At 37.1% G+C, this 14976-nt stretch overlaps 1 protein-coding gene and 1 long non-coding RNA gene across 2 annotated transcripts in view; one reads left to right on the top strand and one right to left on the bottom strand.

The window, feature by feature from the left end:
• Positions 1–14972, top strand: part of LOC138748161 (transcription factor E2F3-like) — an 87728-nt gene extending 72756 nt beyond the window's left edge. The window contains exon 7 of the mRNA XM_069907927.1: positions 10903–14972. Coding sequence (XP_069764028.1) covers positions 10903–11174 — 272 coding nt within the window. The 3' untranslated portion in view covers positions 11175–14972. The remainder of the gene's footprint in view (positions 1–10902) is intronic.
• The window catches only part of LOC138748175 (uncharacterized), a 38465-nt gene that overhangs the window by 11555 nt on the left and 11934 nt on the right, over positions 1–14976 (bottom strand). The gene's annotated exons all lie outside the window — the stretch shown is intronic.

Below are 14976 nucleotides of genomic sequence, written 5' to 3'. Positions count from 1 at the left end.
GGATCCAATTACACAGTGAGGTCTTGAGTCCCTGGTCTTGGAGTTTTCTGATGAGTTTTGAGGGGATGATGGTGCTAAATGCTGAACTATAGTCGATAAAGAACATCCTGATGAATGCATCTTTAGAGTCCAGGTGTTCCAGAGCTTTGTGTAGAGCTACTGAGATGGCATCCGCAGTAGACCTGTTGTTACAATAGATTAACTTGAATGTTTCCAATTCACTGCTCAGACGGGAGCTGATATGCTTCATTACCAGCTTTTCAAAACACCTCATCAGTGTTGATGTAAGTGCTACTGGTCGATAGTCATTAAGGCAGACTATTATCTTCCTCTTCGGCACCGGCATGATCGACGCCTCTTTGAAGCAGGTGGGAGCCATGTCCTGCTGGAGTGAGATATTGAAAATGTCTGTAAATCCGTTGGTTCGCACAAATTTTTAATACTCAGCTTGGTACTCCGGGACAGGCTAGATGCTTTCCTCTGATTCACTCTCCTGAAGGCAGCATGCACGTCATCATCCAATAAGGACAAGTTGCTGGCATCAGGGGACGTGGGGGTGCAGAGGGATGGTTCTCTGCTGTTACTGTTGTTAAATCAGGCTTAGAAGGCATTGAGTTCCTCTGGGAGTGAAGCTTTGGTTTTGTAGCAGGTTATCACATTTAGGCCTTGCCACAGCAGTCGGGTGTCCCGCATTTCAATTTTCATCTGGAATCTCCACTTTGTCTGGGAGATGCCTTTTCGCAGGTTATACCTGCTTCTTCTAAATTGATATGGATATCTGGACTTGAATGCCTGTGACCTGGGTTTTGTAGCAGGTTCTGGATTTCATTGTTCATCCAGGTCTTCTGGTTGGGGAAAACTCTGAATGATTTGGTGAGGACACATTCATCAGAGCTGTTTTGATAGTCTGTGACACCTTATCCTCAGCTGAGTCCTTAAAGGGTCAAGGACAGTGGTTCTCAACCTTTTTCTTTCCACTCACATTCCATTTTAAGTAATCTCTCTGCCATCTGTGCTCTGTGATTAGTAAGGGGTTGCTTAAGGTGTTATGTGGGTGGGAAGAGAAGATTGAGAATGACTGTTCTCGACCCAATTTTTACTGAAATATTTTGCTTGAGGAAAAATTGTCATTGGCCCATTTCCTTTGGAGTTATGAAACGGTGCACGTAAGTCAATTTGGTACAATTAAATTAGTGGTTTTCAAACTTTTTCTTTCCACCCACATTCCACTTTAAGCAATCCCTTACTAATCACAGAGCCTCGATGGCATAGGGATTACTTAAAGTTGTATGGGATTACTTAAAGTAGTATGCGAGTTGAAAAGAAAATGGTTGAGAACTACTGATTTAGGACCTTTTAGCGTTGGACATTTTGGAGCTCACAATTTGGTGCCCAGAATTTTGGCGAAGACCTTTTGGCCTGGCCCACTCACTGACTTCTTGCTGACTCTGTCCCACCACCCTGCCTGAATCCCCAGTGTTGCAGAAACTTCCTTTCCCCAGAAACTGCTCCCCTGGCAAACAGGGGTTTTTGTAGCTTGTAGCGATATATTTAAATTATTTAAAAGCAGTTGGGGAACAATCAAAATTGATGGCTTTTGGTAGTTATAATAATATATTTATTATTTATTTTAAGATATTGTTAGTTTAATTACATATAATGGAATATGCAATTGAATTAAAATAAAAAATAATCCAAATGATGTAAAATTTTTAATTAAACTATTATAAATTGATTTAAAAATAATTAAGTCAAAATTATGGGCAAGAAATATACTAATGGTTCTTTCTCTTAATGAGAGGACCCTATTTTCAAGATTTTGTTCCAGTTAAATATTTATTCATCTTACACTGTGTAGATGACATAATAAGTGACTATTTGTGTAATAAGTGATTATTTATCACTCTATTAGCACTTAAATAGTGATGATCACGTGATAAATCACATGAATCTAAGTGATTATTTGTATAAAAACAAATCTTAAAATGTTTGCTGGTCGAGTGGTTTTCTGGGGGGTTGGGAGGGAGTTTCTGAAATGCTGGGGGTTCAGGCAGTAGCAGATGGTGTGTGAGGCAGGGGGCTGGGCCATTGCCAAACTGGGCACCAAAATGTCTGAAGGGCTACAAAAGTCATTTTTTGCCAAAATGTCTGTAACAGCAGGTTACGTGCTGATGGTAGTTGGGCAGGGTTTTGTTGACACAAGCCTGGTTCAAGTCACTGACTAAGATTTGTAGTGCATCAGACTGGGCTGTCTCTTGTTTACTGACTAAGTTATGCAGCTCTGCAAGTGCCTGTTTGTAATCAGCATTGCGAGAGATATAAACTCCGGTGAGAATCACTGACCCCTTTTATACAACAACCCGTGCTTAAAGTCTGATTGGATCAGAGCATACATGCTGAACCAAGAAAAACAGGTTCAGTACGACCTTTTACAGAGGGACCCGGCATCCCAGTGCAAAAGGAGTCAGGACCTGCAGCACTGTAGAGTTGGCGTCCCGGGAAGATGGGTATGGTATGCCTTTTACACAGGAGCCGATGTGCTTCACAGTATAAAAGGGCCTGCTGATGAGAACTTTGAGGTAGATTGAAGGATCTGAATTTAATCAAGATTTAGACAGTAGAGCAGGAGGTTGACGCAACTCCAGTGTCCACGTACAAGCCAGTATTAATAAAAAAGCACACACTGCCCCTTTTCCAGAATCCGAGTTCGATCCAGTTTATGGATGGTGAAACCGTATGGTCAGATTGTGGTGTCTTGTGCGTTCTCTGTTAGCCAGGTCTTGGTGCAGCAAACAACCAAGATTTGTTTTGCCTGTCTCCAAAAAAGCAGCCTTGCCCTCAGGTTGTCAATTTTATTGTCTTTTCAATATTTTTATTAATTTAGCAAATGTTACATAGATAATTAAACATGAATAGAACAATAATCAAAATTATATGAATAATTTCAGTAATGACAAAACCTATGTTACATCTTTAAAAAAAAAAACATGCAAAAAGAAACTGGCTAATCTTCAAATTTGTCCTCCAACCTACAGTCTTTTGGCAAAATACATAATCCACTATCTGATAATGGAAAAAATATAAACAAAATATGTCAAGAATCAAAAATTAGTTAAGCTTACAAATTTGGGAAATAATTAAGGAAAGAACCCCTTAAAGAAATGAAGTTTACATTCATTACAATAGTGAAACATCTAATATTTTTCAAAAGACAAACAAGTCATCATATCAGACGGCCATTCAGTGTGAGTGGGAGGGGCAACATCTTTCCACCTCATTAGTATGACCCTTCTGGCAGTCAGAAAAGCAAAAGCTACTGCAGGAACATGGGATTGTGAAGAATTCAGTATCAGATCATTGGGCCCACATTCCAAACAAGGCAATAAAAAGAGATGAAGCCATATTTAATATTAAGTACGAAAGTGTTTGAAATACCCTTCCCAAAAATTGAGTAGAGAAGGACATAACCAGAACCTATGATACAATGAACCATCTTCAGTTTTACATTTATCACATTTAGAAGATGAGTTCGGATAGATCTACTACTTTAAATTGCAATAGTGAGTGTCTAGCACAAAGAGAAGATGAATGAATAAGTCTCAAAATAAAATCCCATGTAGTCTCATAGATATTTGTTGGAAATCTTGTTCCCATAGTATTTTTTTAAATTCCATCCAGGGAATTCTTGGATAGCAAAAGTAGTTCATGCAGGGCAGACAATAGCTGTTTGTGGTCTCGTTAAAAAATTATATATTTTCCCTATAACATTAAACTGCAAGTACTGAGGAAGTCTCAAAGATGAGGAGTTAAAAAAAATTCCTCACCTGTAAATAATGAAAAAAATTGTGTCTGGATATATTAAATTTAAGTTATTGGAAAAAGGCAAGATTATGATCGATTTAAAAAGGTTTGATAAAGATTGGATACCTAAGTTAGACCATTGATTAAAAATCAACATCTTGAACCAGGGGAGGAAAATAAAGAATTACTTTTAAGATAGGACTAACTAATACGAATCTATGATATCCAAAATGTTTCCAGAATTTTTCACACTATGAACTATATTAACCAAAATACACATAAACATTTCCCTCTTGAATATACACAGTCATTTTCTCCCCTTTTCCTCCCTTCCCACCCCCCTCCCGATCTTTTTCTTTTTCTTTGGCTTGGCTTTGCGGACGAAGATTTAGGAAGGGGTATGTTGACGTCTGCTGCAGGCTTGTTGGTGACTGACAAGTCCGATGCGGGACAGTCAGGCACGGTTGCAGCGGTTGCAAGGGAAAATTGGTTGGTTGGGGTTGGATGTTGGGTTTTTTTCTCCTTTGTCTTTTGACAGTGAGGTGGGCTCTGCGGTCTTCTTCAAAGGAGGTTGCTGCCCGCCAAACTGTGAGGCTACCCACTAAACGTTCATCATATACAATACATTAAACAATGTCATCACACAATGAAAATAAACAAGGAAATTTTGTCATCAACTTTTACACACTGTGTCAGTTCATTTTGTCTTCTCATTCTATCATTTTAGGGGGTGGAGGTCTGCGGTAGGACCTCTCTGTTGTGTTCCATGTATGGTTCCCAAATTTGTTCGAATACTGTGATGTTATTTCTTAAATTGTATGTTATTTTTTCCAATAGAATACATTTATTCATTTCTATGTACCATTGCTGTACTCTCAGGCTCTCTTCTGATTTCCAGGTTGACATTATACATTTTTTTGCTACTGCTAAGGCTATCATAATAAATCTTTTTGGTGCTTCATCCAATTTGAGGCCTAATTCTTTACTTCTTATATTACTTAGAAGAAAGATCTCTGGATTTTTTTATGTTGCTTTTTGTGATTTTATTTAATACCTGATTTAGATCGTCCCAAAACTTTTCCACATCCCCAAATTGCATGTACTGTTGTTCCTGTTTCCTTCTTACAGCAAAAACATCTATCTGATACTGTTGGGTCCCATTTATTTATCTTTTGGGGCGTGATATATAGCCTATGTAACCAATTATATTGTATCATGCGTAAGCTCGTGTTTCTCATAGTTCCGGAGCATAGCTTTTCCTATCTTTCATTTTTTATCTTTATGTTTAGATCTTGTTCCCACTTTTGTTTGGGTTTACAGCTTATTTCATCGTTCTCTTTCTCTTGCAGACTGATGTACATGTTTGTTATAAATCTTTTAATTATCATTGTGTCTGTAATCACATATTCAAAGCTGCTTCCTTCTGGTAACCTCAGTCTGCTTCCCAATTTATCCTTTAAATATGCTTTCAGTTGATGGTATGCAAACATTGTACCATGAATTATTCCATATTTGTACTTCAACTGTTCAAATGTTAATAAATTATTCCCCAAAAAACAATTTTCTTTTCTTTTAATTCCTTTTCCCTCCCATTCTCTAAAGGAAAGGTTATCTATTGTGAAAGGGATTTTCCCTTTGTGTCAATAATAATTTTGATAGTTGGTAATTTGTTTTTTTCCTTTCTATTGGGAATTGGTAATGATTGAAATAGGTATTGTATCCTTGGGAAGATATTAATTTTAATGCAATTTACCTTTCCTATCAGTGTTAGTGGTAATTCTTTCCAATGTTCTAAGTCATCCTGTAATTTCTTCAGTAATGGCTGATAATTTAATTAATAATAAGGAAATTCTTGTGGAAAGGGGGGGGGGGGAAACCAAGGTTAGTGTTAGATAAATTAAGAGGTACAACCAAGGTGGTTTGCAGTTACCAAACTTGAAAAATTATTATAGAGCAGCACAATTAAGGTATTTATCAGATTTTTACCAGACAAGGGAAAAACCAGACTGGACCAAGAACTCGATAAAAGAGGGGAGAAGGTACCGGAGAGCATATACTTTATAAGTGGGATCAAAAGCTGGTACAATATAAAAGCTCACCAGTACTGCATCATTTACTCAATATATGGAAGAAGATTCACTTAAAAAGGAAAAACATGAATTACCAAATACCAAAATTACTTTTGACGCAAAATCAACTAATCCCTTTCACAATAGATAACCTTTCCTTTAGAGAATTGGAGAGAAAATGAATTAAAAGAAAAGAAAATTGTTTTTTTGGAAATAATTTATTAACATTTGAACAATTGAAGTACAAATATGGAATAACTCATGGTACAATGTTTGCTTATCATCATCTGAAAGCTAATTTAAAGGATAAATTGGGAAACAGACTGAGATTACCAAAAGGAAGCAGCTTTGAATATGTGATTACAGACACAATGATAATTAAAAGATTTATAACGAACATGTACATTAAGCTGCAAGATAAAGAAAATGAAATAAACTATAAACCTAAGCAGAAGTGGGAAAAGGATCTAAACATAAAGATTAAAAAATGAAATATGGGAAAAGTTATGTTCTGGAACTATGAAGAATATAATAAACACAGGGTTACGCATGATGCAATATAATTAGTTACACACGTTACATATCACGCCCCAAAAGTTTTTTTAAAATGGGATCCAACATTATTAGATAGATGTTTTCGTTGTAAGAAGGAAATGGGAACAACTGTACATCCAATTTGGGCTTGTGAGAAAGTGAAAACGTTTTGGGAAGATCTAAATCGGGTATTAAATGAAATCACAAAAAATAATATACCAAAAAATCCAGAGATCTTTCTTCTAAGTAATACAAGAGGTAAAGAATTAGGCCTTAAACTGGATAAAGCTCAAAAAAGATTTATTGTGATAGCCTTAGCTGTAGCAAAAAAATGTATAATGTCAACTTGGAAAATGGAAGAGAGCCTGAGAGTACCGCAAAGGTACATGGAAATTAATAAATGTATTTCATGGGAAAAAAATAACATATAATTAAAAAAATAAAGTTACATTATTTGAACAAATTTGGGAACCATACATGAACATAACAGAGAGGGATTGCCTCGCACCTCCACCCCCCCCCCCTAAAATGATAAGAAGACAAAACTACTTGATCCATTGTGTTAAAGTAGATCACACATTTTTCTTGTTTATTTTTCATTGTGTGATGACATTGTTTAATGTTTTTATTGTATGGTAAATGTTGAATATTTATTGGTTTTGGAGGGGGGTGGAAATGGGGGAGGGAAGGTAAGGGGGGGCAACAGGGAAAATGCCACTGTGTATATTTAATGAGAAACATTTGTATATATTTTGGTGACATGGTTCACAGTATGAAAAATTAAAAAAAAATTAAAAATGTAATCCATATGTGAATAGTATTATAGATATTAGATACAAATTATTTTTTTTGTCAGTAGGATAGAGTAATCTCCATACATCTGTAACACCAGATTGTAACAGAGAAATTTGGGTCTAGCAGACTTGTTTAGGTTATCAATTCTGGAAGAACATCAAGAACAGGGTCCAGCCAACAATTCAAGTTGCTGGTTACTATCAAAGAATACACATTTAAGTCCAGTAGAAGAGAAAAAAGCTTTTTGAAAAATTGAGGGTCATCAATATTTGGTCCATAGGCATTTACAAAAACATAAAATTTGTTATAAAATTCACCAGGCAAGATTAAAGAACGGCCATGAGTGTCAACGATAACGTCATGCTTAAGAAATGGCACTAATTGACCAACCAGAATTGAGACTCCCCTGGACTTGACCAAGAATGCAGAATTAAATTGCTGTCCATTCCAAAATTTCGAGAAATGCGGTATACGGTGATGAGTTTCTCAGAAGAAGACCAATTCGAGGTGAAACTTTCTAATATGTGATAAAACCTTGCGATGTTTCACTGGATGGTTTACCCCCAAAATATTCCAAGATAAAACTACAATACCTGTAGCTATCTAATAAATTAAAGATCAGTGAACCATAACTAAAAAATCTCCCCCCACCAGAAAAATCTGACTGCTCCAGGTGGAAGCTGGTGAACAAAATGATAAAACCCCAAAATTTGCTGTTGTCAGAAATCCCAGAACTGTAACTAAAAGATATCAAGAAGTCCCTCAGCTGCAAGATTATATTGTCGAACAAAAGGTAAAAAAACCAAATTAAGATTAAGATTCCCACAATTTGGTAACTCTATTCGAAAGTTAGACTTTAAAGACGAGGGAAAAATAGTTTGTCTTTTATAGCAGAATTAAATGTTTGAGACAGTGATTTAATAAAATATGGTTACAAATACTATAAAACCTTGTTTATTTATCATCTCACTGCATCTTAAAACAGTAAGAAAGATCTCCATATTCATAATCAAAAAAATAGAAAGGTATAGTATTACCAAACAGTGGGATCTAAAGAGGTATCTTTCAAAAATCTTATCGCAGCCTTGGGTGAATTCACTCATTTCCTGTTATGTGGTAATTCTCAGGTAAAGTAATTCTCAGGTTAGTGGGAAAACACAACAATGGTTTAATGCCTGCGGTGTAAACCTTGGACATAACATCTTAGCATGTTTATTTCTGATTTATAATTTCGGGTGGGTAGTCATTGACGATCCTGATAGTTTGATCATGATGCTGTTGAGTCCCTCTGAGAAGAGCCTCTTGTAGAAGCTGGTCTTTCATGTGGAAATTATGTAAACAGAGGACGATGGATTGAGGTTCATACTAGAAACAAGTTTCAGAATGAACGAACGTGTGCTCTGTCAACTTCGGGGAGAGTTGGCAACATATCTGACCCAAAAACCTTGCGGAGAAACTCAGCGAAGAATTGCAAAAGCTGGTCTGATTTGGTTCTCTCCTTTAAACCAATAATTCTTAAGTTATTCCTTTGCTCCTCGCTTCCAAATCTGTGACTTTCTTTAGTTATGTATCATTGGATTTCTTTACTCCAAGTTATTTCGTTGCATATCATCCATTCAGGAATCGTGGGCTTCAGCAGCTTTTTCCAAGTCCTTAATTTTGGAGTTATGATCCTCTATGATGGCTTGTAATTCTTTCATGTTTCCAGTGACTTGATAAAGAGAGGCTTTCATTTATTTTATATCTTTTTTTTAAAGTCTTGGACATCTTTACTAAAGTCCTTAATGTATCCCATCAGAGTGTAAAAGTCTTCAGAAATAGAAGCTTCCTTTTCCCTTCTGGCTTAGCAACATGAGAAGTCATGGTGACTAAATGGAACTGGTATTGGGGGAAGAAAAGGAAATAAACTAAAAGAAAAACCCAAAGTTAAGAAAAATATAGATTAAAATGTAGAATGTGGGAGCTAAATTGGTCAGGAGTAGCTAAACAAGCATGCTACCCCATGCTCCACCAGCCTGGAACTCCTGTCAATTTTATTCTCCAGTGACTAGACATTGACCAGTCATATGGATGGAAGGGGTGGTCTCAGACTTCTGCACTTCAGTCTTGTTTGGATCCCGGCCTTCAGTCCACATTTCTGACCTCTATATTGGTGGTGGCCTGGCCCTTTAAGGTCTCCACCTTCTGGCCAGCCTGTTCCTGACTCAGCTGTTGCCTGGGAGATTATAGATTGTTAAACTGTGTTCAACATCTTATCAGTGATGAAAAACCTGCATGCAGTTGATTGTAACGGAGTAGCCTGGAAGGTGAGTATTTTAAATGAGTATTTAACGGATTCAGCAGTCCACAAAAAGTTGCAGCGGGTCACTGGCACCATTTTTCCCTGCTTATCCTTTCGATACTGTGTCTTTGGACATTCAGCTCCCAATGACATCCATCCTTTATCCATGAATCTGATGCCACAGTATCATTGCCTGCCAATCAGAAGTTGTACTACAAGGTTATCCCCTTTACTTGTTTTGTTGCATGCATTGAAATATAAAACCTTCAGCTTGACTGTGTCCCTGTTGCATTGCAACTCATCCCATTGGCTGTAATTTTTTATTATCTGCCTGTCCTTCCACACAAACTCACTCCCACCCCCTCACACAGCATTAGCCAACCTCCCTGCCATGATATCGGTTTCCTTCAAGTTCAAATGCAACTCGTGACACTTGTACAGGTCATCCCTTCCACAGAAAAGGTTCCAATGATTCAAAAATTGAAACCTTGCCCCCTGCACCATCTCCTCAGCCATTCATTTGTCTGCACTATCTTCCTGTTTGACCTTCTGTTGCTCGTGACACCAGGAGTAATCCAGAGATTATCATCTTGGAGGCACAGCTGATGGTATAGAAATATTGCTTAAAGACGGCTACAATTTTAACCTCCATTACATTCATTCCGACATGTGGATCCCTTGGTTCAAAGTTCCTTGATCTTTGCATGACCTTTGGTTCAAATACATGACATATGACCCTGAGATTCTTTTTCCTTGTGGGCTAGGCAACTTGTCAGTAGTGCAAAAAAAAATGTACTTAAGGAAAGATGCATATAAAATAGAGAAATGTAAACAAACTGCAATACAGAATATAAAGTTTCAATAATACATGATGTGCAAAGAGCCCTTGAGTCTGAGTTTGTCGTTGAGGAGTTTGATGGTGGAGGGGTAGCAACTGTTCCTGAACCTGGTGATACAAGTCTTGTAGCACCTACACCTCTTTCCATATGGCAGTAACAAGAACAGAGACTGCATGTTCTGAGTGGTGTGGATCCTTGATATGTGCAGTTGCTGTCTGACAGCAGAGTTCCATGTTGATTCCCTCTGGTGAGTTGAGTCCACTGGGTTTTGCAGGGCTTACAGCAGGTATTGGTACACCCATACCAAGCCATGATGCAGTCTGTCTCCATGCTTTCCCCCATCCTTTGTTGTAGAAGTTGTTGAGGCCATTTATGCTGAGACCTATCCCAGTTTTTTAAGCATTCCCTTGGTGAATTTATGATCATGGTTAATATACCCTTTGTTCAGTTGTGACTCAGTCAGTGACGAAGTAGTAGCTTGCCTTTCAAACATTATTACTTTGAATAGGAGCTGGCCATCTCTCAAACTCGTTTGTTAAAATAATTCATATTTTTTGAAAGATATTTGCTTTTTTTTTTACAGATTTTGACATTTCTAATGGAATACAGCATGGTGATTCAGGTTCACAATGTTCTCATCTTTCACCTTTGAGCTCATTGAATAATATATTACAACAAACTGAAGATCCGATTTCAATTCCCATGGAAGAGGAAGGATTGTTTGTAAATTTGTCTCCTTCATTGCCTCAGGAAGATTATCTGTTGAGCATTGGTGATAAAGCAGGAATCAGTGACCTATTTGATTGTGATGTTGATAGGTTTTTCTCAATGGAAAGTTTTTATGTAAGTAATTAAGTGCCCTTCAAAATGAAAGAATTAATGTTGGTATGGATCTGAAAAATCAATGGTTGGATACTGGCAATTGAATGGAAATCTGCGTCAGTTATGGAAATGGTAATAAAATACTTTGCTGGTGAGACCACAACCAGACATTACAATACACTATTGGCTACTGAAATGATTTACATTGGTGTTTAATACAAATTATGTATTAGCATGAAATCAAACTTCATTATTGATCATTTGTGTGCAGTGTTTTTTTTTTACCTTGGACACTCGAATTTCCATCATTTGAAGTCCTGATTATCATTTTGGACAGTATCTTCCAAGTTGAGTTAATAAACTGTAGAAATTCTTTCAGTAGAATAAGAATATGATGTGTACATGTGCAGGAAAATTATCTGCAAGGAAAGACTGTGGCTATGCTGGTAAGTGCTTTAATCTGTGGATGTGCTTGAATATCCTAGTTAGTATGTGCAGATTAGTTAATCTTTTAATATTTTGTCATAACAAGGGAAAAGAAATGGAGATGAGAATGAATCAAAAATTTTTAAACCACTGCAGTTATGATTACCTATATTACTAAAATCAAAAATCTGCAGATCTTGGAAATCTGGGAAAGAACAAACTGCTGGAAGAACTCAATGGGTTAGCGAGAATCTGTGGGCAGAGGGGAACAATGTTTCAGGTTGAAGACCTTCCATCAGCTTCAAAAATACTGTGTGAACATTCCAAATTCACAGTCATTGTAGCATTAACCTATAACTGGCTGGATTTTCCACTCATTTATTTGTTACCTGTACTTCTCGTGCACCAACCCTCTATTTCTGCCCACCTTTCTCCCCCACCTACCACTCGACTGAGCCATTGTCAATTTTATGCAATGGCTTGTACTGAGAGATGGTCCGTCCCTGCTGGTTTTGACATGGAGAATTCTCTTTGTTTTCATGCTACTCTATTAATGTCTTTGCAACTGGCCAAATAAGGGACATCTGTCTAAACATGCTTCTGAACTCTGAGAATCCTCCACAGTCCATACGTATAGGATTCTTGTAGAAGTAACAGATTGGATTTTACCTACACTAAAAATAGAGGCTTTGTACAGTAAAACCCATTACCCGGAATTCAAACAACCAGCAACAAAGTTGTGTAAAATATAAATTGGTATGCCTCTCCATGAGTTCTTCAATCCACACAACACATACTCAAGCAACCGTAAAGCTCAATTATCATGCATCTACCAATCCCCATAGGTACCAGATACTTGGGGTTTTACTGTATAATTAATAAAGTTGTACTGCCTCATCACAATGTGTAAGTATTTTTTTATGTTGGATATTTGGTCTTCATTTGGACTGGAAAAGTGATTTATGTTGACCAGTGTACTTTTTATAAAAAAACACGTGTACTTAATGTGATTTCTGTTGGTAGTCCAGCTATTCTGCAATGATTCTCCAATTAGTCAAAGCTTCATTGCTTGGAGGAATAATCTCTCATTTTGGCAACAAATGCAACTTTTGCTGATGCAGACACTGAGGGTGGGTGGGAGAAAAGGCGTGATGTCATCTGAGTCACTGACTAGTTCTAAATCTGGTTTGATCTTTAACCTATCATGAGTTAATTAGTGTCAGCTAGGGGAGGAGTTGAGAGTGATGCTTTTCACCAAGGCTTTGTTGATCAGGGAGGCAACAAATCAACTTAAGGTTTGATGTTGTTGAACCACATTTTTGTATCCGGTACACTTGAGACTTGCATTGTTGCAGCAAATTGGATGAGACAAAATTTGATTAATGTTAATGGTAAAGCTACATGTGTGCAAATCAATGTTTTGAGGACTGGAATTTCACAGTGATGCCTGGACCATGACATGTATCAAAATTACGCTTCAAATCATGTAATCTGCATGCTGATTGAGCAAGGATGATTGAGTACGATATAAGATGCTGTTTGTATTTTTTGTTTACTCGGGCACATGCAATCTGAAGATACTATAATAGTACCATGTCCTTAGATTAATGGGGAGGAATATTGACCAGGTTCCCTTTCCTGATCACACTTGAATGTAGGAAGTTTTGATTTGTGTCAAAAAAATAGTCAAGATAGCGAAACAAAAATTTGTTAAACTTCACGTCCTGATCTTATTGATCCTCTGCTGATTTATTTAATTATTTTTTGCATATACTGAGCATTTCCTTTGCCATTAATGTGAAGTAGTTTGGAAGAGGCAACATTTCAGTGGGATTTCCAAAATACTCAATGTACTCATTCACCTACTTGTGACTATTTTTAACTTGACATTGTTTTGAGGCCTTGTGGTCATCTTAAATTGTGCTTTGCATTTTGGGATGTGAGAGGTCACCAGGAGAGTGCCTTTTCCACACAGACAGAATTGGTGCTCGGGATTGCTCCTGGCTCATTGGTGCTCAGGCAGCAGCTGTAGTAACTGCATCAGTGTTGGCTCTGGTGTATTGAAACCTTCACTTGATGCAGAATGAATCTATTTCAATTTCTGTGCAGACTGTTAAGAACGAGGTAAACAAATTGATTGACATCAATATTTGATTTGTATCCTGCGCTTCATAAAACACCAACATTCCACCATCTTCAATAGCTCTGCTGTGGAATTGACATACCAGTAGTCTATTAATGCCAAAAATCATGGTATTTGGTGCTAGCACACAGGCATGTTGCTGCTTTTGACTAGTTTAAGGATGGTGACGTTGCTTGTAAGGGAAACAAATTTGATTTTATTCTGAAAGAAGTTAATGTTTTGCTATCTCCACACCATACTCCCCCCCCCCCCCCCACCTCACTGCTCCATTTCACCAACTTTTCGCATGCCCCACTGCTCACTTGTGAGACTTGAGACTCAGTGCTTTTGTACTAAAGCTGCAAAGTTTTTCTTATAATTTTGCACAAATCCTTTCTTTCGGCAAAGCCTTTTGTTGCTTTTGATCCCAATACAATAGCTGCATATCTGTTTGTCTCGTCTTTGGAATCTAATGAATTCAAGTAAGTTCTGAATTATATTGTTCCGAGTGAACATGGATATTCATTGTACACATTTTGAACATAAATTTCACTGTTATCTTGATGTATTCACTGTTGGTAAGCACTTTGAACTGGCGCTGGCTTGTTTTTTCACCCTCCCCACAATTTTGATTTATTGACTTGTATAAATTTGAAACTTTACAGTTGCATCCAAAAGTATTTTGGATTCCGGTGCCTTTAGATTTGTTATGTTTTATTTTGGAGAACTGCCCAAAACCTTGGGTGCCTTCTGGTTTATTTTAAGTTAGATTGTTGCCCTTGAAATTGTAGTCCTAATTTCATGTCTTTAAAGCTGTGTAAATGTGTACAGAAAGATCAATGTAGGACTGTATAAAAGAATTAGAAGCCTAAGTAAAATTTTCAGCATACTCTTGTTAATACGTATCATAAATGTTCTATTTAAAGACTGCTGTCTTCAGTAGTCATTGTTATGACTCTTTGCACGTTTATCCACCTCCAATACATTTTGATTCTTCCAAACTTGTGGTGGATTCTGCCACTTTGCACCTCTCAAGTTCAGGTCACTGGTATTCGTAACTTGGCTTTTCATTTTCAAGAAAAGGTACTGATTAACCTTTGAGATGAATGCTTGTTTCAAGATTTGTACATAGCATTTATAAAGTGTGCATCACACGTTAATCTTGCAAAATACCAGCACAATTCTGAATTGTGGTAGTACAATGAACATGTTAAACTTTCAAGCTTTGTGGAAAAGCTTCCCTTGAATTTCTAATGTTTAAACATATGAGTGTAAATAAAGTTCTTG

Source organism: Narcine bancroftii, chromosome 1 (genome assembly GCF_036971445.1).
Source record: "Narcine bancroftii isolate sNarBan1 chromosome 1, sNarBan1.hap1, whole genome shotgun sequence".
Classification (NCBI taxonomy): Eukaryota; Metazoa; Chordata; class Chondrichthyes; order Torpediniformes; family Narcinidae; genus Narcine; species Narcine bancroftii.
This window is presented reverse-complemented; position numbering and strand designations above follow the sequence as displayed.